A 24113-nucleotide genomic window follows, 5' to 3' on the forward strand; every position below is an offset into this window, starting at 1 on the left:
AGAAATGAATTAAGGTCAAAGCAAAGAGGAATAAAATCAAGTAAACTGTGAAAATGTATACCTTGAGTTTCCGAACAGCATCCTTCACAATTTCTGTACCCTTTGGTTGTTCAACTTCAGAATTGCCAAGAAACTGAAAGAGACAATTGGAATTTACAGAATAAATGTCTGCTTAACATTCACCTTCAAAGCATCTAGCTACACTTCTGCTGAGTAGGCAATTCAAGGTCTACATGTAATAACACAAGTAGCAAAACAAAACATGAAGTAATTACTGCAGCATTCAGAATTGGGTGACTTGTTACAAAGAATTGAACTGTTTATAAATCATAATTCAAATAACAGACCAAAACAAAATGCTTCAGCACACTTCCAAATTTCAGTTGGATCCTCTCTCCAATCAATTGCCCTGAAGAAAAGAGATTTTCCCCAACGAAAAGATTTGATGAAGCCCAAACCATAAATTACATTCAGTTCATGTGAATTCTCCTAGCCTTTTAACCCCTAGCATACTGTTACATCAAAACTAAAATGTGATCAACTCTATCTGAATGTTGCCTATACATTTATCTTTTCAAACAGTTACTTTTCAAAGACTCAGAATACACTGCTCCAAGCAGAAAGCAACATATTTTATTCATTTGTTGCAGGACTTACTAAATTAACATTCTTGGAATACAGTTTGTTCACACGTTTTTTTAAACAAATACTACATATATGCTTGAAATAATGGCACAATATTCCTTCTGAAATCAGAAAACACCAGGTTATAGTACAATAGGTTTATTTCAAATCACAAGCTTTCAAAGCATACCCCCTTCATCAGGTGAAGTGAAATTGCAGCACACAGACACAGAATTTATAGCCAGAGATCAAAAGATCATATAAGTGGTGTGAGTGGAGTGGCAAATAATAAATAAATGCAGGTGATCAAAAGTTTCAGACAGTGTGAATAAAACATCAACGGCTGAAAATCAAGCAAAGGGATGGCCTATAGGCTGATTAAGTGAGGCACAGAGATAATTACAACAAAATAAAAATAATAGAGACAAACCAAATGACTGGAATAACATGATAGATATAAGAGTTACATGCCAAGGGCCTAAACAAAGTAATAAGTAATCCAAACTGTACAAACTAATTAAGATAGAGATTATAACAATTTATGAAGTACTTTGCGGGAGCGGAGAGACTTTGTCATGTTCTTCGTATCCTTCAACATTTCATCGATAACAATTAGCATCACACCAAGATCATCCCTTCTCACCTTCAAACAACCGCCAAACCTTGAACAGGCCATCGTTCACAGCAAATTACCCAGCCTTCAGGACACATCAACCACAACACCACACAACCCTGCCATGGCAACCTCTGCAAGACATGTCAGATCATCGACATGTACACTACCATCACACATGGGAACACCACTTATGTGCATGGCAGATACTCATGTGATTCGGCCAATGTGGTCTATCTCATACGCTGCATGTAAGGATGTCCCAAGGCATGGTACATTGGCAAGGCCATGCAGACGCTATGACAATGGATAAATGGGCACTGCACACAATCGCCAGACAGGAGTGCTCCCTCCCAGTCGTGAAGCACTTTAGCAGTCGACGACATTCAGCCTCCGATCTTAGGGGAAGCGTCCTTCAAGGTGGCCTTCATGATCACAACAATGCAGAATCGCCAAGCAGAAACTGACAGCCAAGTTCTGTACCCATGAAGATGGCCTCAACTGTGATCTTGGGATCATGTTAGGCTAGATGTGACCCCCACCAGACTGTTCTCTATCTGTAAAATCTTCCTTACTGTCCTGTTTTGACACCATCACCGTGACAAATTATTATGATCTCTCTACCTTAATTTGTTGTACAGTTTTAGATTTCTTCTTACTTACAGTTATATTTAGAAAATATATTTTTAAAAATGGAAAAATATATAGAAAAAATAGATAAAAATATTCTATTTTCCCTGTTTTAGATTAGATTCCCTACAGTGTGGAAACAGGCACTTTGGCCCAACAAGACCACATAGCCCCTTGAAGCATCGCACCCAGATCCATCCCCCTATAACCCACATACCCCTGAACATTACGGGCAATTTCGCATGGCCAATCCACATAGCCTGCACATCTTTGGACTGTGGAAGGAAACTGGAGCACCTGGAGGAAACCCACGCAGACACGGGGAGAATGTGCAAACTCCACACAGACAGTCGCCCGAGACTGGAATTGAACCTGGGTCCCTAGTGCTGTGAGGCTGCAGTGCTAACCACTGAGCCACCGCGCCACCCAAATTCAGCAATTTATTTCCTTTATTCATCCTCACAGACACTTGCACCGTGTTTTCTATTAGGATGTACTGTTTTTTTTCTCTGCTAGGGTATAGCAGTTTTTCAGGCATCAACACAACTCATTAAAATTGAAAAGCTTCTCTGGTTGTAGGCTCATAAACATGCCTTGCTTTATGTGCATGAATAATGGTTAATTATGCTGAAATTTTAATTTTTGTACGTAGAGAAGGAGCAAGTAGCCTGAGTTCCATGCTTTCCTTGGACCATGGTTGTTTATCCTACTATCAGTTTGCTTACTGACTTTTACAGTCAGGAATGCTAATGAGCTTGGCTGTGAATTCAAACATTTATTTGTTATCAGTAAAATGGTTACTTGGTTGGGTGCTATTTTGTGTGAAACCTCTTCAATGAACTTTTCCTTCCTGAGATGCTGCTTGGCCTGCTGTGTTCATCCAGCTCCACGCTTTGTTAATTCAAACTGGGGTACCATTTCACAAACATTGGGACAATTCTGGTTCCTTGTCCATGTGTCCATTCTTCATCTGAGCTTACAAAGTCAACCTGGAAAGTCTGTTTAAATTTTGAAAACTTTGTTGAGCCCATGGTGGCCTATGAGGTCATCGCTTAATGAGAAAAAGCAAAAATTGTAACCCATCATTTTGCTCCAGCAGTTTGAAGTTGAGATGTTGGATGGATGGCTGAATGAAATAGCTTTTTACTCCAAGTGGATTTTGGGCAGTGGTAGCCCGAGCAGGTGACCAGATTCACTTTAAAGGCCAGGTTTCATCAGCATAGCTATAGGTTTCAGTTACATTTTAACAATACTTTTGACCTGATTCAAGTGAGGAATCTAATTAACTCATACTTGTATTAAACTTAACAATAGAACACCTTCTGTAGGGAAGAACAATTCCATGGTCAGACCCAAATTAATGTCATAGATTTATAATTTTATAGCTGTTTTATGTTTCAAGCTAAACTTAGGCAACCAAATATAAACACAGTTTGGGCTAAAAAAAACTGTTACTCAAGGACACAGCTCTTAAAGTGGTTTAGATTTTATAATTTAAAGTATGCAACAGGCCTATATATATTATTTTTGAGCTTTATGTATTTTGATATATCTTGCAACTGTACCTTGTTAAACATATTACCGAATGGAGTTGAGGAGTGGTTTCTTGTCAACGTGAGTCCTACTTCTTTTAGAGAACAAAAGAAGCCAATACGGTAAAGATTGAAAGTAACCTCAATTAACTTGCTTCAGACATCATCATAGTAGAGTCACACAAATGTAGCTCAAAGATATTGTTGAGTTTTGGAATTTTCTAGATTGCTCAGATGTGTTGGTTGGGAAATTTGTGATAAAGAACAAAGAACAAAGAAAATTACAGTACAGGAACAAGGCCTTCGGCCCTCCAAGACTGCGCCGATCGAGATCTTCTGTCTAAACCTGTCATCTATTTTCTAAGGGTCTGTATCCCTTTGCTCCCTAAACATCCACGTCCAGATACATCTTAAAAGACACTATTGTGTCTGCATCTACCACCTCCACTGGCAATGCGTTCCAGGCACCCACCACCCTCTGCGTAAAGAGCTTTCCATATCTCCCTTAAACTTTCTTCCTCTCACTTTGAACTCATGACTCCTAGTAATTGGGTCCCCCACTCTGGGAAAAAGCTTCTTGCTATACACCTTGTATATACCTCGCATGACTTTGTAGACCTTTAAAGGCCGGGTTTGATGATGTTAATTTCTAGGTTGTGTCACCACACAGTCTCAAATAGATGCACATTAGGTGCCTTATTATTTTGGTAGTGATCAATAAGTGTTAATCAGTCAAGAGGGACAGTCTGTCATAAAAGGGATGATGCCGACACTTCAGGATTCTAGTCAGAATATAAAAGGAAATAATATCAGTAAGATGACCAGCAGTTTTCCAGAAACCAATCAGGGTGCACACTGTTTAGTCAATCTACAGTTGATCATGCACTGTTCTCACATTGACAAACTGATTGGAGTTCAGGATGCCTCAGGTCAGGCATGATGGAGGGGTAGAGGTGGTAATAGCTAGCAAGGGCTAATCAGCAGTAACTCATAGTAATTCTGTCCACAGGAAGAAAGAACAGATGGAAGGGCAACTTCAATCAGAACAAATAAACGGGAGACATATCCAGTTAAACAAAAGTTCAGAGCTGGTATTCTTTTGAGAATCAACCCAATTTACTGTCTTAAATAATGTAATTAATTCCATTTGTACTTGTTTTGTTAAACTTAATACATTTTGTGAAAAATGTGAAAGGACACTTGTACTGCAATAGGTTTATAACTAATCAGGACCAATAGATGTTATGGATTGCCTCTCTCCCAAAATGAACTCAGTTTGAAATTGCAGTTGACTTAGATGTGATAAAGTTAACTGCAAATTTTGCACTGGGATGGCAGATCACAATCAGAGATCAAGTTCCCCCATCAGCCCAGTTGCGTACCAATTTGCTACCACTAACCCAATGCACCAATATAGCATTAATTGAACAACCTCCATACTGTAGCAAGGTAGGTCCATGGGATAAGGTGTGGGAAAAGCTGTGATCACTATTGCTTGGATGAAACCTACAACAGTACACTTGCTTCTCACAAACTCCACAAAACTATGGAAGATTTTTGACAGTTTTTCTTGGCAGGGCTACTATGTGACACTCTAATAAGTGTGGGTTAGAAGGCTTAATACCAAAACAGGGATGAAGTTGCAAAGCACAAAGGGCTCATTATCGGCAGCCCCTTTGGATGGGAGCAGGGAAAAGGTAACCCCAGCATGCAACTATCCCTAGAACTAAACAATGATCTCATTTTTTGGAATATGTTTTTTGAGCCAGTGCAGAAAGTCTGGAAATCTTCACATCAGCAATGAAAATTTGAGCCAAAATCTCTGGAAACATTATTTCTTTCTTTTTAGAAAGCAAAACTTAAAATAATTAATTTCATAACAGATTAGACTAATTTCTTTTCTTTGCGAGAAGTGAAACACGGCAGGAGCTTACTGAGCAGCCACTTGACTCAGTCTGCCTCTGGTTTCAACTTTGACATTGTTATCCCTCTCTTCTTCATGTTCTGACATGCCACAGACCACCTTCATCTCCTGACTCTCACCTTAGCAAAAAGAAAGGCCCTGAACCTCAGCATTAATATATCTTAGGCCTATGCTTCCTGTTTTATTCTGGTCCATTGTCTCTTCAATCTCCAATTAAGCTCGTCTGCTTTGGAGTCAGTGGTTCTCCATAATTATATTCGCACTCTGCCCAGCAAGAGAATCTTTGGGAAACAACGACCTTTGCGCAGGGCAGAGGTTTCTTCAGGAGGAAAAAGAACCAGGAAAACTTGCAAACAACACTGATTGGTCTGACTCAACTTGTATACTTCAAAAAGGAGCACTATTATATCCAGTATAAAGATAACAAGGTGTAGCTGGATGAACACAGCAGGCCAAGCAGCATCGGAGGAGCAGGAAGGCTGACATTTCGGCCCTAGACCCTTGTTCAGAAAAAAGAAGGGTCTAGGCCCGAATTGTCAGCCTTCCTGCTCCTCTGATGCTGGTTAGCCTGCTGTGTTCTTCCAGCTCTACACCTTGTTATCTCAGATCCTCCAGCATCTGCAGTTGCTACTATCTCCATTATATCCAGTATGTTCATTTCCAAGTATGATTTAATTTTAATGGGAACATGTAGACCATCAGCTTGGACCAGGAGACGACCTTTGATAGAATATTGCACCTTTACAAATCGGATACTTGCCAAAATGGAACTTGGGGAGAGAATATGCAATTTGATATAACTGTCAGTGGACAGTTTCAATCAATGGGCAAGAATCAGAAAACTTTCGGATCTAATCTGGAGTCAGACAGAGCTATCACTTCTTTCCTGTCTTGTTAATATGTTTGAACAAAACTTCAACTAACCAGCAGAAAATGGAGGGGTGGAAAAGGGTGAAAATCCAAGGAACTAGAGGCACACAGGTCAAAGCTTCCCCTTCATACAGATGGCACCACTGTCTCCTCAGACCCACTGTCAGCTCACTAACATATAAGCATCTATGATGGAGTCAAATTGGCTTCAAGAGTCAAAGTCAATCATGGAAAGAGTGGGCTCATATTCTTTCGAATCTGGGCTGCCTGATGTTTTGTCCACCATCAGGTTTTACAACCTGATGGTGTTGCATATTCCATTTGGGCGGGCTGGGATGTGCACCAAAATGGAAGAGTGAACAGCAACTCTGAAACAAAACCTGTGATGTGTGAGTAATGCTTCTCCTCCATTGTAGTTAATATCTTGACCATCTAGATCTAGATTGCTTTTATTTGCCTTTCCTGACATTTGCAATTTGGCAATCACCAAAGCCATTTTCTGCTTTGTCCAGAGAACCAAAATTAACTATATTCATAGGGAGTCAATGCACAAATCTCTAGACAACAGAGAATGAAACCTGGCTATTGTAGCACTCACCCCAACAACCACCCTTATATATGGTTACTTCAAAGTGCCAATCGGCTTTCCACACCCAAACACCAAGTGTGCGAAGTCCTTGGTGTTGTGAAAGATGGTTGTAGCTGCACTGTCACTATAGCCACCTGCTCTGTGTCATATCACCTGTCCTCGTGGGCAGGATTATGCACAAATACACCATAGGTTTAGCAGGTAGCGGTCTGCACAGAACTTCCACAAACTGCCACTGGAAAAGGGAATGGTGCATCCTGACGAATCCCGAGCACACTGTCAAAATCATCTGGCAGCATTCCAAATACCAAGGCTTACAAACAAGCACAAGGACTCAGTTTGGTTTCCCATTAGTTCTTCTCTGTGTGTCGGGAGTCACAGGCCCTCTGCATACTGCCCTCAAGGCAGTAGCAGTAATGAACTGGCTTCTGAAACATCTCTTTGCAAAGAAAGTCCAGAAGACAAAGAATGCCTTTTTATTTTAAATTCTGAACTGTCCCAATGCACTCTATGGCCTGTTCTCAAGGACAACACTTAGATAAATATTAACTGCTACTGGAGCTCAATCAGCCTGCAGAAAGATATGCTTCGGTCTGCCTGAAACTTGGTGTTGATCCAGTTAAAGGAGCTGTAGAGACAGACACATTCCATGAAGCAGGGCTTTCGTTTTGTTCATTCATAGGATATGGGCATCGCGGACAATATATTGAGGGACAGTTTATTGCCATCTCTACCTGTCATTGTGAAAGTCTTGGTAAACTGACTTCTTGAGTTACTGCAATCAATTGGAAAAAAATCAAACATGATTTTAAAATGTACAGAATCAGGCACCAATTGGTCTAACTAGACCACCCTGACATTTTAAATTCTACTCAAACTTCTTTCCTCATCTCACCGTATTAGCAGAATTCTTGATACCCTGATCCAACAAACACTTATCTGGATCAAATTGGTCACTTGCAGAGGGACAATACAGTCAGTTTCTTTTCATATGACACTATGTGACTCTATGAGGTGCTGAGGGACACAATAAAGCTGAGGTAGCTACCACAAAGTTTCAACAGGGAAAGGACGCTTTTTAATATCTGCCTGCCGTAACATACTGAGGCCTGAAAACTCTAAACACCCCTTGAATTGTTTATTATAAAGGTGATGTGCAATTGCAGTTGTGTTGGGGGACTTCAATGTCCCATAGGATTGTTGAGCCAAGTGATCTGACTTTAAGCTGTATATTTTAAAATCGCGCATGTATATTTCCAATGGATTACAACGGTTCAAGAAGGCAGCTTACCAACCACCTTCTAAAGAACAGCTAGGGATTGGCAATAAATGCTTGCCCAGCCAATGAGACCTACATCATATGACTGAATAAAAAAAATTCCATGTAAATGGAATACCCATATCTTAAAGGCAAGTAAAACTCAGCAATTGCAGAAACACCTTGGAAATTTTACTGGGATGCTTACCCAGCAACATTTGCTTCTGGTTGATTATATAAAACAAGCTCTTCAAAAAAGTTATTTTTCTGAATAGTAAACTACAGCGTTATTTTGCAACTGCCCAGTACCGAACTACGGCACTGTAAAAAGCACAATGCATTGCCACCATTAAATGGTAATCAATTTTGCAAAGAATTTTTTGTAGCAGTGTAAAGAAAACACATTACTCTTTCTTTCTCTTCATAAGTAATTAAACAGTTTAATTCTATATGTTTTTCCATACATAACCACTGAATGAAAGATCAAAGAAAAGTGCAGCACAGGAATAGACCCACCCAGGCTGTGCCGTCACATCGATGTCATTCTAATCTAAAAACCTACTGCCTCTACACAGTCCAAATCCCTCTATTCCCTAGCTATTTACATATTTGTCACAATGCCTCTTAAGCATTGCTGTCGTAAGTGCCTCCACCACCTCCTCTGGCAGCACATTCCAAGCACTTACCTACCTTTTGTGTAAAAAAACCTCCTTCTCAGATCTCCTTTAAACTTACCCCATTTTACCTTCAACCTATGTCCCCTTGTAACTGACATTTCCACGCCAGGGAAAAGACACTGACTATCCATTCAATCCATGCCTCTCACAATTTCGTAAATTTCTATCAGAATGCCCCTCATCCTTCTATGTTTATGTGAAAACAAACCAAGTTTGTCCAGTCTCACCTCATAGCTAATGCATACCAAACCAGCCAATATTCTTGTAAATGTTTTCTGAGCTCTCTCCAAAGCCTCCACACCTTATGGTAATGTGGCAACCAGAACTGTACACAATGTTCCAAATGTGGCTTACCTAAAGTTCTACACATCTGCAACATGACTTGTCAATTTTTATACTCAAAGCTCCAACTGGTGAAAGCAAGCATTCCACATGTCTTCTTGATCACCCTACCCACTTGAGTAGCCATTTTCAGGGGACTGTGTACCTGCATGGTTAGAGCCCTCTGTGTGTTGATGCTACTAAGGATTCTGCCATTTACTGTATATTCCCCTCCTGCATTAGATCATCCAAAATGCATCACCTCACATTTGCCCAGATTAAATACCATCTGCCATTTCTCCACCCACGTTTCCAGCCTATCTACATTCTGCTGTATCTTCTGGTAATCCTTCTCACTAACTGCAGCTCCCCCAATCTTTGTATCATCCACAAACGTAAAAAAAAGACCACTTACATTCTCCTCCAAATCATTTGTATATCCTACAAACAAAAAGGGTGCCAGCACTGATCCTTGCAGAATACCAGTGGTCATAGATCTCTCGTCAGCAATGTACCCTTCCACAACTACTCTTTATCTTCTGTGACCAAGCCAGGTCTGTATCCATCTTACCAGGTCACCAGGGATCCCATGTGGCCTCACCATTTGTTTGCCATGAGGGACCTTGTCAAAAGGTCTTGCTAAAGTCCATGTAGACAACATCCATCACCTTGCCCTCATCAATCATCTTTGTCACTTTCTCAAAAAACTCAATCAAACTCGTGAGACACAACCTTCCTCATTCAAAGCCCTGCTGCCTATTGCTAATAAGTCCATATTTTTCTGAATGTGAGTAAATCCTATCCCTAAGAATCTTCCCCAATAATTTCCCTTGCACTGGTCTAAATCTCACCATCTGTAACTTCCTGGATTATCCCTGTTTTCCTTCTTGAAGTAAGGAACAATGTTGGCTATTCTCCGGTCCTCTGGGAGCTCTCCTGTTACCAAAGAGGATAAAAAGATTTCACACAAGACTCCAGCACTTTCCCTACCTCCTCTCACAGTGTTGTGGGGTACATCCTGGAGTGACTGCAACAAGGTCAGCCAGCTGGACATCGTAGAATATGAGTTCCCTGATTGGGGCTGCTAATCTCACATATAAAACAGGTGAGTGTTGGGCATACTGACACTCTGGTACATGACTCTATTGTTCATGTCCAAGACGGCTGTGAAGTCTACTTTTATTTTTCTTTCCTTTGCTTTTCTCCTTACTTTTAGATCTGAATGCTTCACTCATTCTTCTTGGCTCTCCTTATTTTTGGATTTCTGTTTTTGTGTATTTTTTTTAATTTGGGCTTTTGCACTTAAGATGGTGCTGAGGAATGGAGAATTTGTACATTTTTCCCTGTACTCCTCTACTTGAGTACACATGACAATAAAACCTAATTCTAATTCTCTAGGTCAAAGTTTGTTTGTGTGTAAATGAAGGGTGACTTGCCAATGGGATACTGGCCTCAGTGAAGTTACTTCACATCCAATATCTACTTTAATGCTTTTCAAAACATCTCACACCATCTTCCTTTCATGATGTGGAGATGCTCATGTTGGACTGGAATGGACAAAGTCAGAAGTCACATGACACCAGGTCATAGTCCAACAGGTTTATTTGAAATAACAAACTTTCAGGTGAAGGAGCTTTGCCAAAGTCTATGTTGACAATGTCCTCCACCTTGTTCTCATCAATCATCTTTGTCTTTTCTTCAAAAAACTCATACAAGTTTGTGAGGCATGACCTCCCCGGTACAAAGCTGGAATTCTTCCACAAATCCCAAGAAACCAGCAGCAAGCCCAACGGGACAACCAATGAACCAGAACAGTAAACAGATGGATCCTCAATGCAGAAGTCAAGGAGGAGAAAGTTGAATTGGACCAGTCCAGAAGGTTGCTGCCCTAGGCTTGACGTGTATGCTCAAGCTGACAGGAGATATGTTAATGCCAGATTCAGCAGCCATGCTCACAAGATAACAGAGAATGTCACCCAAGCACGATGCAATGCTGTCCACACACTCAACACCAACTGCAACATTGTCATCAAACCAGCAGACAAAGGAAGAGCCTTTGTCATATCGAATAGAATGGGCTACTGCAAAGAAAGATACCGACAGAACAACTGGCAACACCAGAGACAATTATCTGCCCATCCAATCAAAGAACACACACATCAGCTCAATACACTGATCAAGACTTTTGATCCAGGCTTTCAGAGTATCCTGTGCACTATCATTGGCATACTTGTCACATAGGAGACTTCTACTGCCTTCCGAAGATACACAAAGACAACACACTCGGACACCCCATAGTATCAGGCAATGGGACCTGTGTAAGAACCTCTCTGGCTATGTCTAGTGCATCTTGAAACTGATTGTAGGGGGAACCCCCAGCTTCTGTTACGACACTACTAATTTCTTATAGAAACTCAACACCCATAGAGCATTCCTCACCACAATGGATGTTTCAGCACTCTACACCAGCATTCCCCATGACAACAGCATTACTGCAAAAGCCTCACGACTTAGTACTGACAACTGCCAATTTCCAGATGCCATCCTACAACTCATCCGCTTCATCCTGAACCACATTGGAAAACCAGTTTGTCATCCAGACACACAGAATAGCCATGGGGAACAAATATGCATCCCAGTACAACAACATTTCCAGCAAGATTTCTTCATTGCACAGGACCTCCAACCAATGCTATACACCAGATACCTCACCAACATTTTCTTTCTTTGGGCTCATAGTGAGGAAGTACATACTTCCCCTGACAAAGGAGCAGTGCTCCGAATACTTGTGATTTCAAATAAACTTGTTGGATTATAACCTGGTGTCATCTGACTTGATTTCATCTCTTTTTTCAAATCAATGTGCCTGAGAATGTCAACATACCCCACCCAATATTCAACACGCACCCTGTCCTCTTTCTTTGTGAATACTGATGAAAAGTATCCGTTAATAACCTTACCTATTTCTTAAGGCTCCATGCATAAATTCCCTCCTTTGTCCTTGAGTGGACATATCTGTTCCCTAGCTATTCTCTTGCTCCTTATATATGCGCAAAGCACGTTGGGATTTTCTTTAATCCTGATTGCCAAAGACACGTCATGGCCTGTTTTAGTCATCCTATGTCCTTGTTTGAATTCTCTTCTGTTATTGTTGTATTCCTCAAGGGCTCTGTCTGTCTTCAGTTTCCTAAACATTATGTCTGCCTCCTTTTTGATTAAGCTCTCAATTTCTCTTGTTTCCCAAGGTTCTTGAATCTTGCCATACTAATCCTTCATTTCCGTAGCAGCATGTTGATCCTGAACTCTTATCAACTGATCTTGAAAAGATTCCCACATTCCAGATGTGGACTGACCTGTAAACAACCACTATCCATTCTACATTCCCCAGTTTAAGCCTAATATTGTGGTAGCTAGCCTTTCCCCAATTTACTACTTTCATCCGAGGACTACCTTTCTCCTTATTTACAAATAACTCAAAGCTTTGCAGGATTATGGCCACTGTTCCCGAAAGGCGTCTCCATTGAAACTTTTATCACCTGGTCAGGCTCATTCCCCAGTACCAGGTCTGGTATGGCTCCTTCCCTACCTGGACGATTTACACACTGTTTCAAAAACCATCCTGGGCACAACAAGCAAATACCCCATACCCAAGCCGGCAGTGCGTAAGAGTTCCAGTCAATAGAGGGGAAGTTAAAAATCACCCATCAAAACAACTCAGAAAGCCGGTTCCTCAGGATGGCAGCAGTATAGGACATTCTAGTCGGATCTCCTCTGCTCAACAGTACTTTTTGCTTTTTCCTTTTCTTTCTTCTGCTCCACTTTATAGCTTTTTTTCCTCCACCACGCCCACCACAAGCTTTTCACTGCCCTGCCTGGACAGTGGAGTCCAGCGAGATGGGTCACGGTCAGACCCTGAGTGAGCATGCTCCATGTCCAGTGGTGGAGTGAGCACGGGCCGGTTACTGGTTCATAGAACATAGAACAGTACAGGCCTTTCGGCCCATGATGTTGTGCCAAACTTTTACCCTAAACCTAAGGTCTATCTAACCTCCACCACTACCTTATACTAACATCCATATGCCTTTCTAATAGCCGGTAAATACCCCTGATGAGGCCGACTCTACTATCCTCTACAGCAATGCATTCCACGCCCCGACCACTCTCTCAGTAAAGAACCGACCTCTGATGTTTCCCCTATATCTACCTCCTGTCGCTTTAAAACTATGTCCCCTCATAAAAGCTACCTCCACCCAAGGAAAAAGTCTCTGGCTGTCTACTCTATCTATACCTCTGATCATTTTGTACACCTCTATCAAGTCACCTCTCATCCTTCGTCGTTCTAAAGAGAAAAGCCCTAGCGCTCTCAACCTTTCCTCGTAAGACCTTCCCACCATTCCAGGCAACATCCTGGTAAATCTCCTCTGCAGCTTTTATAACGCTTCCACATCTTTCCTGTACTGAGGTGACCAGAACTGGACACAATGCTCCCAATGTGGCCGAACCAGACTTTTGTATAGTGGAGCATAACTTCATGGCTCTTGAACTCGATCCCTCTAATAATGAAAACTAACACACCATACGCCTTCTTAACAACTCTATCCACCAGGATGGCAGCTCTCAGGGAGCTGTGAACATGAATCCCAAGATCCCTCTGCTCCTCCACACTGCCAAGAATCTTTCCGTTAACCCTATATTCTGCTTTCAAGTTTGTCCTTCCAAAATGAATCACCCTCACGCTTTTCAGGATTAAACTCCATTTGCCACTTCTCAGCCCAGCTCTGCATCCTATCAATGTCCCTTTGTAACCTAGGACAGCCCTCTGCACTATTTACAACTCGACCCATCTTCGTATCATCTGCGAACTTGCTCATCCACCCTTCCACCTTCATCCAAATCATTTACAAAAATCACAAAGAGAAGAGAGCCCAGAACAGATCCTGTGGCACACCACTCATAACTGAGCACCATGTTGAATATTTTCCGTCCACTACCACCCTTTGTCTTCTAAGGGTCAGCCAATTCTGAATCCAATCTGCCACATTTCCCCCTTTCCCATGCCTCCTTACCTTCTGCATGAGCCTACCATGTGGAACCTTACCAAACACCTTATTTAAATCCATGTACACCACATCTTCTGCTCCACCTTCATCCACGTGTTTGGTCACCTCTTCAAAGAATTCAATAAGGTTTGTGAGGCATGATCTACCCCTCACAAATCCACGCTGACTATCACGAATCAAACTGTGCCTTTCCAAGTGATAATAAATCGTGTTTCTCAGAGCCCTTTCCAATAATTTGCTCACCACTGACATAAGACTAACTGGCCTGTAGTTTCCGTGGTTATCCCTGTTCCCTTTTTTGAACAAGGGAATGATGTTTGCCTCTCTCTCCGGCACTATACCAGTGGACAGCGAGGATGAAAAGATCATCGCCAAAGGCCCTGCGATCTTGTCCCACGCTTCCCATAGAATCCTTGGACAAATCCCATCAGCCCGGGGGACTTATCTATCTTCAACTTCCTCAGAATTCCTTGCACATCTTCTTTACTAGCATCAACCTCCTCTAGCCTACCTACCTGTTTCACAACGCCCTCCTCTATAACTAGGTCACTCTCAGTTGTGAATACTGAAGAAAGTATTAATTAAGGACCTCTCCTATCTCTTTAGGCTCTGTGCATAAATTCCTTTTACAATGCTTGATCAGCCATACCCTTTCTCTGGTCATTCTCTTGTTCTGCACATATGTGTAAAAAGCCTTGGAGTTTTCCTTGATCCTATCTACCATGAATTTCTCATGCCCCCTTATAGCTCTCCTAAGGCCTTTCTTCAGCTCCTTCCTGGTTAACTTGTATCCCTCTGGAGCCTTTTCCATTCCTCTTTTCCTAAACCTTACATAAGCTTCCTTCTTCCTCTTAACCAAGCATTCGACCTCTTTGAGAACCATGGCTCCCTCGCTCGACCGCATGTTCTCTACATGCTAGGGACAAACATATCGAACACATGCAGTATGCATACCTTAAACAATCTCCACATTTCTGTGGTGCTCTTCCCTGACAGCATCTGTTCCCAACTTATGTTTACCCAGTTCTTGCCTGTGTTGTAATTACTCTTCCCCCAATTATAACCTTTACCCTGCCGTATGTACCTATCCTTATTCATGACTTTCGTGAAAGAAACAGAGTTATGATCACTACTGCTAAAATGCTCTCCTACCAACAGGTCTAACACCTGGCCCGGTTCGTTGCCAAGTACCAAATTCAAAGTGGCCTCTCCTCGTGTTGGTCTATTTACATACTGTGTCAGGAATCCTTCCTGAACGCACTGGACAACATCTGCTCCATCTAAACTATTACAACTAAAATGTTTCCAATCAATATTTGGAAAGTTGAAGACACCCATGACTACAACCCTGTGACTTCTACACCTTTCCATTATTTACCTCCCAATCTGCTCCTCTACTTCTCTGCAACTATTAAGGCATCTGTAAAAAAAACCCTACAAAGTGACTGCTCCTTTCTTGTTCCTGACCTCAACCCAACTGACTCTGTAGACATATCATTCTTGAACTGCCTTTCAGTAACTGCTATACACACCCTGACTAGCAATGCCACTCCGCCTCCCCTTTTTCCACCCTCCCTATTTCTTTTAAAGCATCTAAATCCCAGAACTTCCAACAACCATTCCTGTTCCTGAGTTACCCAAGTTTCTGTAATGGCCACAACATCGTAGTTCCAAGTACCGACCCATGCTCTAAGTTCATCTGCTTTATTTGTGATACTTCTAGCATTGGAGTATACACACCTCAAACCATCTCAGTGTCTGCAATTACGCTCCATCGACCGCATTTCTTTATAAACCACCTCACTCCCTGTTGTGTCTGTTGGAAGGCTAAATACCTCATCCTCTGAATTATAAATCCAGTTCCCCACCCCCTGCCAATCTAGTTTAAACCATCCCGTATAGATCGAGCAAACCTCCCTCCCAAGATAGTTGTGCCCTTCCGGTTCAGATGCAACCTGTCCTTACTGTACAGGTCCCACCTTCCCCAGAATGTGCTCCAATTATCCACATAATGGAAGCCCTCCCTCCTACACCAGCCCTGTAGCCACATGTTTAGCTGCACTCTCTCCCTATTTCTTACCTCGTTATCATATGGCACTGGTAGTAATCCAGAGATAACTACCCTGTTTGTCCTGGACTTCAGCTTCCAATCCAACTCCCTGTACTCGTTTTTCACCTTCTCTGTCCTTTTTCTACCTATGTTATTGGTACCCATGTGCACCATGACTGCTGGTTACTTACCCTCCCGCTTAAGGATCTTGAAAGCATGATCCGAAACATCACAAACCCTGGCACCCGGGAGGCAACATACCATCCTTTCATTTCAGGGGCTTTGCAGTGAGTATGGGCCGGTTACCGGTTCGGGGGCTTTGCAGTGATCACGGGCCGGTTACCAGTTCGGGGGCGTTGCAGTGATCACGGGCCGGTTACCGTTTCGGGGTCTTTGCAGTGATCACGGGCCGGTTACCGGTTCGGGGTCTTTGCAGTGATCACGGGCTGGTTACCGGTTCAGGGGCTTTGCAGTGATCACAGGACAGTTACCGGTTCGGGGCCTTTGCAGTGAGTATGGGCCGGTTACCGGTTCGGGGGCTTTGCAGTGAGTATGGGCCGGTTACCGGTTCGGGGGCGTTGCAGTGATCACGGGCCGGTTACCGTTTCGGGGTCTTTGCAGTGATCACGGGCCGGTTACCGGTTCGGGGCCTTTGCAGTGAGTATGGGCCGGTTACCGGTTCGGGGGCGTTGCAGCGAGTATGGGCCGGTTAACGGTTCGGGGGCTGAGCACAAAGGCCGAAGCCAGAGTGGTGGTTGAGTGAGTTCTGGACAGAGGCCGACATGTGGGGCCAATGTAGCTTTGTGTTCTGGGGCCGGCAGGCACGGACTCACACTGGGGAGGGGGGACTGGAACCTGAGTAATTATAGCCACTTCTATTATTATTCTAGACTTTTTAAACTGTTTCCATGCTAAACTATTTTTTTTACTCTGTAACAGCATTTAAAGCATCTGTACCTCGGTAAGATGGAGCTGAGCGGTGACATTACAAACCTTTCACTGCACTCATTCGAGTGCATGTGACAATAAAGGCTATTCTACTGTGTTTACATTTTTCCATAATCTGTCCACATATCTGTTCCTCTACCACCCACTGGCTGATGGGAGGCCGAAAGTCCAATCCCATCAAAGTGGCTGCACCCTTCTTTGTTCCTGAACTCTACCCATGTGGCCTCACTGGATGGGCCCTCCAAGGTGTCTTCCCTCAGTACAGCTATAATATTCTTGCTTATCAGTTATGTGAATCCCCCAATCTCTTTATTACATCCCTCTCTATAACTCATCTGAAACACTGAAATCCCAGGATGTTAAACTGCAAGGCTTCCCCCTCTCTCAACCAAGTCTCTGTACTAGCCACAGCATCATCGTTATATGTATTAATCCCAGCTGTAGATCCACCTAGTCTTACTCTTTGCATGAAAACAAATCACCTCAAAACACCAGTCCTGCTTTAATCAATAACCTCTTACTGTCTGTTCTTCTTCTTACTGTCTGTTCTTCCTCTTAATCTTTCGGCCCTTAGTCTCCCACTCCTCCTCAGCCATTTTACTTGCTGATCTACTGCTTTGGTTATTGACATCCTGCCACACTAGTTTCATTCAGCCTTGCTATGTTGCATTGGCAAATCTTCCTGCCAGGACACTGGTGTGCCCCCTCCCCTCACCCATGCCCACTCCCGCCAGTTTAGGTGCACCTGTCCTGGAAGATATCCCAATGATCTACAAACCTGAGTCCCTCCTGTCTACAACAGATCTTTAGCCAGAGATAGTGAGAACAGCCGATGGTGGAGAATCTGAGATAACAAGGTGTAGACTGGATGAACACAGCATCAGAAGAGCAGGAAAGCTGGTGTTTCGGGTCTGGACCCTTCTTCAGAAATGGGGGAGGGGAAGGGGATTCTGAAATAAATAGAGACAGAGGGGGAGGTTGATGGAAGATGGATAAAGGAGAAGATAGGTGGAGAGGAGACAGACAGGTCAAAGAGGTGGGGATGGGGCCAGTAAAGGTGAGTGTAGGTGGGGAGGTAGGGAGGGGATAGGTTGTTCCAGGGAGGACGGACAAGTCAAGGAGGTGGGATGAGGCTGGTAGGTAGGATGTGGGGGTGGGGCTTGAGGTGGAAGGAGTGGGTAGGTGGGAGGAAGGATGGATAGGTTAGAAAGGCGGTGACAAGCTTGGCTGGTTTTGGGGTGCAGTCGGGCGGAAGGGAGATTTTGAAGCTTGTGAAGTCCACATTGATACCATTGGGCTGCAAGGTTCCCAAGCGAAATATGAGTTGCTCTTCCTGCGACCTCTGGATGGCATCATTGTGACACTTGAGGAGGTCCAGGATGGACATGTTGTCCAAAGAGTGGGAGGGGTGAGTTGAAATGGTTCGCGACTGGGCGGTGTAGTAGTTTGTCGCGAACCGAGCATAAGTGTTCCACAAAGCTTAACTTTACTTTCAGTCTTTCTATTCCTAGCCTCACTAGCACATTGCACAGGGAGTAACCCTGATATTACAACCCGGAGGCCCCGCATTTCAGCTTTATACCTGATTCCATGAACTCCCTTTGCAGGAGCTCATCTCTCTCTCTCTCTCTCTCTGCTTATATTGTTAGTACCAATATGGACCACAACTTCTGGCTGCTCAGCCTCTCTTTTAGAATACCCTATGCCTGCTCAGAGACGTCCTTGACCCTGCAATAGGGAGGCAATATACCATCCTGAAGCCTCACTTGTAGCCACAGAAATGCCTATCTGTGCCCCTGACTATAGAAGCCCCAATCACTACTGCTCACGACAATCCTCCCTGCTGTACAACAGAGCCAGTCATGGTATCACTGATCTGTCTACTGCTGCTGCTTTCCTCTGAGAGGCTATTCCTCCCAACAGTATCCAAAACGGTATGCTTTTTGAGAGGGGAATGACCACAAGGGACCCATGCACTCCCTCCTCAGGCTTATTCTTCTTCCTGGTGGTTACCCAATGTTTCTATGCTCTGAGCAGGTGTCACTGGACACGAAACAATAACAGATTTCTCTCCACAGATGCTGCCAGACCTGTTGAGTTTGCGCAGCAATTTCTATTTTTGCTTCTCTGCCTGTGTAGCTCTTACTGGTGGTTTGACCAGCTCAATAAACATGCCATCCATAGCATTCTCATCCATGTAGCTGCTCTGTAGTGAGTCAGTCTGCAGCTCCAGCTGCTCCATGTGGAAAATCAGGAGCTGCAGCTGACACACTTCCTGCATATGTGGTCACTATGGAGACTGGAAGTATCCCTCATTTCCCACATGTTGCAGGAGGAGCATTCCACAGGGCCGAGTTCTCCTGCCATTTCAGATCTTATCAACTCAACCAAACTTATCTACTACAGACAGAAATCCAGGAACTCTTCATACAACCTTACCCACTCATCACCAAACTCAGATCTCTCACTCCTGTTCTCTATTCCTAGCGGACAACAACTACAAAAAGTAAATACTTTATCTGTCTGCAGATGCTACTCATTCAAGTTGGATCTTTAGGCAAAATGGCAAAATTATTCATGAGCTTTAAGCTATGAAAAATACTTCTGATTCTTCTTTTAAAATAAAAGAAAGTGAGGGAGACAGAAAAAAAGGGACAGAAATTGCAACTGGTATAACACTTATTGTTTCATAACGACCTTAAACAATTTTAAATTTAAAAAAAAATGAACTCCAGTACCTATTAACCTGTCAGCTGTTTCAAAACAATTTGTGCACAAGAAGATCTTACAAAAATCGACGGGATTTTTTTTAATGCTTTCATTGCGGAGGGAATGGTGACCTGTATATTGGCAGAACATAATGTTTCTTTATGCAAAATGATAGCGGAGTGGGGAGTGGGGAGTAAAAAGTTCATGTGGATGGTATTAAGGCATTCTATTGAAGGAAACCATCTAGATTTTCAAAATGCTGTGAGGAATAGGCAAAGTAAATGTAGGCAGTGCATTTAACTTGGATTAGAAGTGGAAAGTGGACTGAAGCATAGAATTTCTAATTTTCCAACCAGACAAGGATTTAGAAGGATTCACTTTTTCCTGTCCAGACATGCGAAGTAGACATTGAGATAACACAGTTAATTATACTTCTAGTTTTTTTCAAAGAAAAGAACCTCTGACATCTGACATAAATTACACTAGATTGGAAAATTAACTTCATTCAGTGATGATGAGTTGTCCTGTGAAATATATTTGTTCCTGAACTTCTTAAATGAAGTCAAAGATAATACAAGTATATGTATATTTTACAGAAGTATGTTACTGTTGTAAGTGTAAGAAGATTTGTTTGCATTTAAGTTACAAAAATAGCACCAGTGAAGAATGTTATTCTAAGAAATTGCTGTTTCTTTACGTAGCGTTCTAAAGCAAATGTGTTGAATGATATATATCTGTACTAGTGAAATGTGCTTTCTAGCTATGTCTATTAAGAATGGCACAGAAGGAGAAAATTTCACAAGCTAACTATTTTCAGAGATAAAGTAAATGTATCCTTTCTTGGATTGTACTGCACTTATTTTAGTCTTTTCAAGAAAAGTTCTTTCAACTTTCTACTTGAAATGTTGAAGGTTCTCAAGCGAAAACTCAGAATATGTAACTTGCATCAGGACAGCATAATCTTGCCCCAGTTTACAGATTTTACAAATGAAATTTCCTTATTTCCAGGAACTTTTGTATTCCACAGGACATTTGACTGTATCCATCAGCCATTTTTGAAACCTAGATACTTATGCTTTTTTGCTGATTATTACTGGGAATTTATTCTGGGCAATTGGTTACCACCTTAACTGATGAAGGTGTCAGAAGGCTCCACACTTCATTTATATTTCTTATCAATTGTTCAGCACCTTCCTCCAAACATAACAGCCTGGAAATCCAAGGGAATTGGGCCTCACGACTCATTACCATCAGAAATAAGAACAGGAGTGGACCTTTCAGCTCCTCAAGCTGGCTCTGCCATTCATGAAGATCATTGCCCATCTGACATCCCTCACGTCCATTCTCCTGCCTTTTTCATGAACCCTTGATTTGCCTCCTCATCAAAATTCTACCTTAATCTTAATTATATACAAGGACGCTGTTCTCTCTGTCAAGAAGTTCCAAAGACTCTCATCCATCAAAAGAAATCCCTCATCTCAATCTTAAGTTGGCACCCCTTTATTTTGTGAGTATGCTCTCTAGTCCTAGGCTCTTGTGAAGGGTAACATCCTCTCAGCATTTACCCTGTCAATCCCTTTAAGAATCCTATATTTCAATGAGATTACCCGTAAACCTTTTGTTCTTCTGAACTTCAATGAATAGAATCTCAATCTGTTTATTATTTGCTTATAAGGCAATCTCTCCATACTCAGGATCTGTGGTGCTATTTTAAACTATTCCCATAAGCCTGCACATGGCCCGGATCCCCTCTATTCCCTGACTGTTCATGTGCCTGTCTAAATGTCTCTAAATGGTTGTTATCGTATCTGCTTCTAAAACATCCCCTGGCAGCACCCTCTGTGAAAATCCTTGTCTTGCACATGTCTTTCAAACTTTCCCCCTCTCACTTTAAACCGATGCCCCCTTGTATTTTGACATTCCACCCTGGGAAGAAGACTCTGATTATCTACCAGGTCCATACCTCTCATCATCTTATACACAGTAAGCTTTTCACTATCCAGCACCTATGGGGATGAGGAGTGTGCTTATTCATCAGATATTCCAGATAATCAAGAGGACTTGATACCCAATATAAAAGCAAGTAATAGGAACGTAATGCAGGGGGTATTCACTTCGTTGTTGTACTTTTCTTACAGGATAAATCACTTCAATAACAATGCACCTTTGCCTTTAATAAAACTTACCAGCAGAGAGCCTTCTCACTAGCACCATAAGTTAACTACCCAGACATCATGGCAAATCATAATATTTGAGGAAAAATTGACTTGAAAATGAATCAACTGTTGACATTTTTTGTGGCCATTTGATTGAACAACACATATATTGATACTGAAGTAAATATATTCAAAGACCCCAAAAACTGGACAGAGTAACACAGTAAACTGCATGGTGTTTAAGGTATATAATTCTTGTTGGTTTATCAAGAGTGCCAGTTCATGAGGTTCTGGTTGAAATAGAGTTTGCTGTACTTTTTTCAGGTCAACCCTTAGCCTCCACACTCTAGCAAATGCAAGCCAAGTTTGTCCAACCTCCCCTTATAGCTAATAGACTCCAATCCAGGCAACAACCAGGTAAACCTCTTTTGTAGCCTCTCTAAGACAACACATCCTTCTTCCAATGTGGTGACCAGAACAGCACACTATACACCAAATGTGGCCTAACTAAAGTTTTATACACCTGCAACATGACTTGCCAACTTTTATACTCAATGCACAAACTGCCTTCTTTTCATTTTATCCATTGCATTGCCACTTTCAGCGAGTTGTAGACTTGCACTGCAAAATTCCATGTATGTCAGTGCTCCTAATGGTCCTGTCATTTACTGCATACTTTCCTCTTGCATTTTACCTTCTAAATGCAGCATTTCACACGTGTCTGGATTAAACTCTATTTGCCATTTCTCCACTCAATTTTGCAAATGATTTATATCCTGCTGTAGCCTTTGACAATCTTCCTCACTGTCCACAACTCTACCAATTTACATGTTGTCTTCAAACTTACTAAACAGGCCATCTACATTTTCACCCAAATAATTTGTCCCAGCACTGATCCTTGCTGAATACCACAGATCACAGACCCCCAGTCAGAAAAAAAAGACCGCTCCACAACTATGTTCTACTTTCCATGACCAAGGCAATATTGTATCCAACTTATCAACTCATCATGGATCCCATTTGAATTATTCTTCTGGATCAGCCTACCATGAGGGAGTTGGTCAAATGCTTTAGTAAAGTCTGTGTAGACACCATCGATTTCCATATCCCCAAACATCTACATCACTTCCTCAAAAAACCCAATCAGATTTGTGAGGCAAGACCTCCCCCACACAAAGCCATGCTGACTATCCCTACTATGACCATTCTCTTCCAAATGCAGGTAAGTCCTGTCCCTAAGAATCTTGTCCAATAACTTCCCTACCATTGATGTAAGTCTCACCCAGCTTGTAATTTCCTGGATTATCCCTATTGCCCTTTTTAAACACAGGAATAACACTGGCTACTTTATAGTCTTCTGGGGCCTTTGGTCAATGAAATGGTTGGTCTGGGTTTGGGAGGTGGGGCAATCAACAACACTCATATGGTGGGGTATGTGTCTGTATCTGTATCGTTCAGCCCAGGGGTCATGGGAGCCTTGAATAGGTTGGGAGGAGATCAGGGATAAGAGATGTTAAGGGTGAGAGGTCAGGAATCAGAGGGTAATAGGAATCAACCAGGGTACAGTAAGTAGGGCCTGAAGAGAAACCACAATTTTAATCTGTGGTCTTTTTGATTACTCATGACTTTTGAGAAGTGCAGCTGTGGTCACGTCATCCTGGCTTTACTGAATGAAGCACTCTTATAAATATTTCATTTACAACAAATAAATTATTTTCACAGGGGTCTCAAACATGTGTGGGGCCTTTATTTCCATGGACAAAGAGTGTAACACCTGAATAAAACTGGGTCATGAACACTTAGAGTTTGCATATGATATTTGACTGGACTGTACACACCAAACTGCTATTCAGCTTTCATGTTCTGCTGCTAGAACAAAAGGAACCAATCAGTTGCAGCACCACATGTCTAGATAACTACGTAATCAGCGAACTTCACTGATTTCCAAACATAACCTGTCAGCAGGCTCAAAGGGCATACAAGAAAAATTGAAATCAACAGATAATGGAAAAAAATCATTTTTATTCGATTTTGCAGCCAAGTTGTGATTGTTTTGTGATGCACTCATGAGCAACATAGTCCCATACGGAATCTACATGACACAGCAATGCCTTTCAAAATGGTTTCTCGTAAAATAATCCAGTGAATACGT

At 42.2% G+C, this 24113-nt stretch overlaps 1 protein-coding gene across 25 annotated transcripts in view; it reads right to left on the reverse strand.

Moving 5' to 3' along the window:
• gulp1b (GULP PTB domain containing engulfment adaptor 1b) overlaps positions 1–24113 on the reverse strand; it is a 344780-nt gene that overhangs the window by 113580 nt on the left and 207087 nt on the right. For all 25 annotated transcript variants that reach the window (XM_048534120.2, XM_048534121.2, XM_048534122.2 and 22 more), the window contains one exon: positions 62–133. In XM_048534120.2, the coding sequence (XP_048390077.1) occupies positions 62–133 (72 nt within the window). The remainder of the gene's footprint in view (positions 1–61; positions 134–24113) is intronic.

This window comes from Stegostoma tigrinum, chromosome 7 (genome assembly GCF_030684315.1).
Source record: "Stegostoma tigrinum isolate sSteTig4 chromosome 7, sSteTig4.hap1, whole genome shotgun sequence".
NCBI lineage: Eukaryota > Metazoa > Chordata > Chondrichthyes > Orectolobiformes > Stegostomatidae > Stegostoma > Stegostoma tigrinum.